Source organism: Penaeus japonicus, unplaced genomic scaffold (genome assembly GCF_977035675.1).
Source record: "Penaeus japonicus unplaced genomic scaffold, GWHDUDI00000001_assembly GWHDUDI00000003, whole genome shotgun sequence".
Classification (NCBI taxonomy): domain Eukaryota; kingdom Metazoa; phylum Arthropoda; class Malacostraca; order Decapoda; family Penaeidae; genus Penaeus; species Penaeus japonicus.
Window position 1 is genome coordinate 7,764,333 of NW_028234405.1, and position 2,500 is coordinate 7,766,832.

The window sequence follows — 2,500 nt, forward strand, 5'->3', positions numbered from 1 at the left end:
GAGCGTTGACTTGGTGATGACGTCCGGCACTAAGTTGGAAAGTGTGCTCTATCCCCTGTGTGTCCAGTATCCTAAACGCCCTAAGGTAAGTGGTGATCGTATTAGGTCGAGTGTGAATGTGTTTAAGTTAAAGGGAGGAGTGAGATAATGGGATTGTGATCACATGGTAAGGTGTGATGGTGAGTTTATTGTGAGTGCGATAGATGTATGATATATGTGTGATTGTGTGTGTGGTTGTGTTTGTTTATGTGTGTGTGTTTTGTGTTTGCGTGTGTGTGTGTTTTGTGTGTATGTGTGTGTTTGTGTTTGTTTGTTTATGTGTGTGTGTATGTCTTTGCATGTGTGTCCGTGTTGTGTGGGCGTTTGTGTGTGTGTTTGCATGATTGTGTGTTGTGTGTGCGTTTGTGCTTGTTTGTGTGTGTGTGTCTGCATGAGTGTGTGTGTGGTTGCGTGTGTGTGTGTGTATGTGTGTCACTTAACACTCACAAGAATTACTAACTGAGGTCCTTGTGTAACGCCACGTCCATTCCAGGCATTACTAGCAGGACGGCTCCTACGCCCCGAAGACCTTCCCGAAGACTACAGGGACTGCACCAGGAGCCTGCTTCAAGTAGCAGGCCAATACACGATTGTCTTTTTCCATCCTGCTTCCCCATCTAAGTCTCGTCAGGACCTTTGAAGCTTGTTTTTTTTTTTTTTTTTTTTCCTTTTTGTCATTAAATAATAGGAAATAAACCGAAAGAAAGAAAGAAAGAAAAAGAAAGAAAAAGTAAATATGAATGAGAAAATACGATTATAGTTTCAAGCGTGTCAGAAAAAGAATGATACATAGGGCTATCTATGTGCGTATGTGTGCACACGTGTTTACGAATTATTTAAGACATAAGATTAAAATAAATGTGACTTTCTCTTCACTTGGTTTCTATTAACCTCCATTAAAATAAATAAATAAATAAATAAAAAGGGAATGAGGGAGAGAGAGACAGAGGAAGGGCGAAAGGGAAGAAGGAGAGACAGAGGAAGGACGAAGAGGAAGAGGGAGAGACAGAGGAAGGGCGAAAGGGAAGAAGGAGAGAGACAGAGGAAGGACGAAGAGGAAGAGGGAGAGACAAAGGAAGGGCGAAAGGGAAAATAGAGAGTCAGAAGAAGGAGAAAAAGACGAAAGAACAGGGGAAGGGAGAGCGAGATGAATAAAGATGCAAAGAAAGGGATAAGATAAAGAGCGACTAGGATAAGAAATGTGATGTTCTACAAGAATATTTTTTCTATGGATCATTTCGGTCGACCGTACCTTTTCCAGTTGCATTCATTGCTGTTTTCAATATCATTGTTAATCTCATTATTGTCATCATTCTCACACCCTCCTCCTCAACATCGTCATTATCGTCATCATCACCATCATCATTATCATCGTCATCACCATAATCATTATCATCATCTTCGTCATCACCATTATCATCAACATCATCGTCATCACATCCTCATCCTCCTTATCGCCATCATCATATTTATTTTTACATTCACCATCACTATTACTATCATCATCATCCTTATCATCATCACCATCATCATCATCATTATCACCATCATAATCATCGTCACCATCCTCATCACATCCTCCTCCTCTTCCTCCTCATCATCATCGTCTTCATCATCATCCTCGTCCTCATTATCACCATCATCCTCATCGTCATCATCCTCATCACATCACACCTTCTCCTCCTCCTCCTCCTCAACACCATCACATCGTCACAATCATCATTATCATCATCATCATCATCATCGTCATCATCACCATCATCACATCGTTATCATCATCACATCCTCATCACCGTCATCATGATCATCATCATCATCATCATCACTAAATCCGTCACCAATAATGACGGATATATCGTTCATAACATTATCAACTTTATTTTTATAGCATCATTATATCATTAACATAATCATTATCATCACTAATTCATTGTGTTATATATTTCAATATCGTTTAATCATTCGTTTTTTAATTTTTATTATGTTTACGTTGTATACACTGCCCCTTCGATTGCTACTAATGCATGTGCAATTATATTTACTCGGATGTTGCAATAAATCTCATGTTGGTATCTCATTGTGGTTGAGATTATTATGATTCTAATTATCATTGTGATAAATATTGTTTTCATTATTTATTATTAGTAGTAATATTGTTATATGTTTTAATTGAGGATTATAACAGTGACATCAGCGAATACAATTGCAATTCCTAGGCACTGCAATACTGCAATTGATTGATAAGACTATGAGTTTCTCGTTATATAAGTCAGTGCATATTAAAAGTAAATTCGTTTGATATCAGTGCGAATTTATCAACTTTTGTATGTCTGTCTGTGTGTATGAATTGTATCACATCAAAATCACATCAAAATTAGAGATAGATTAGACGCTGTTAGTGTTATTATTAGTGTCATTCAAAATTAAATGTAGTGTTAGCATCCATACATATATACATATT

General features: G+C 37.5%; 1 protein-coding gene across 2 annotated transcripts in view; it reads left to right on the plus strand.

Moving 5' to 3' along the window:
• LOC122250859 (uncharacterized) overlaps nt 1-897 on the plus strand; it is a 5,612-nt gene extending 4,715 nt beyond the window's left edge. For both annotated transcript variants that reach the window (XM_043012538.2, XM_043012546.2), the window contains exons 5-6: nt 1-85; nt 533-897. The exon at nt 1-85 is cut by the window's left edge and continues 59 nt beyond it. In XM_043012538.2, coding sequence (XP_042868472.2) covers nt 1-85; nt 533-679 — 232 coding nt within the window. In that variant the 3' untranslated portion in view covers nt 680-897. The remainder of the gene's footprint in view (nt 86-532) is intronic.
• The last annotated feature ends 1,603 nt before the right edge of the window (nt 898-2,500 follow it).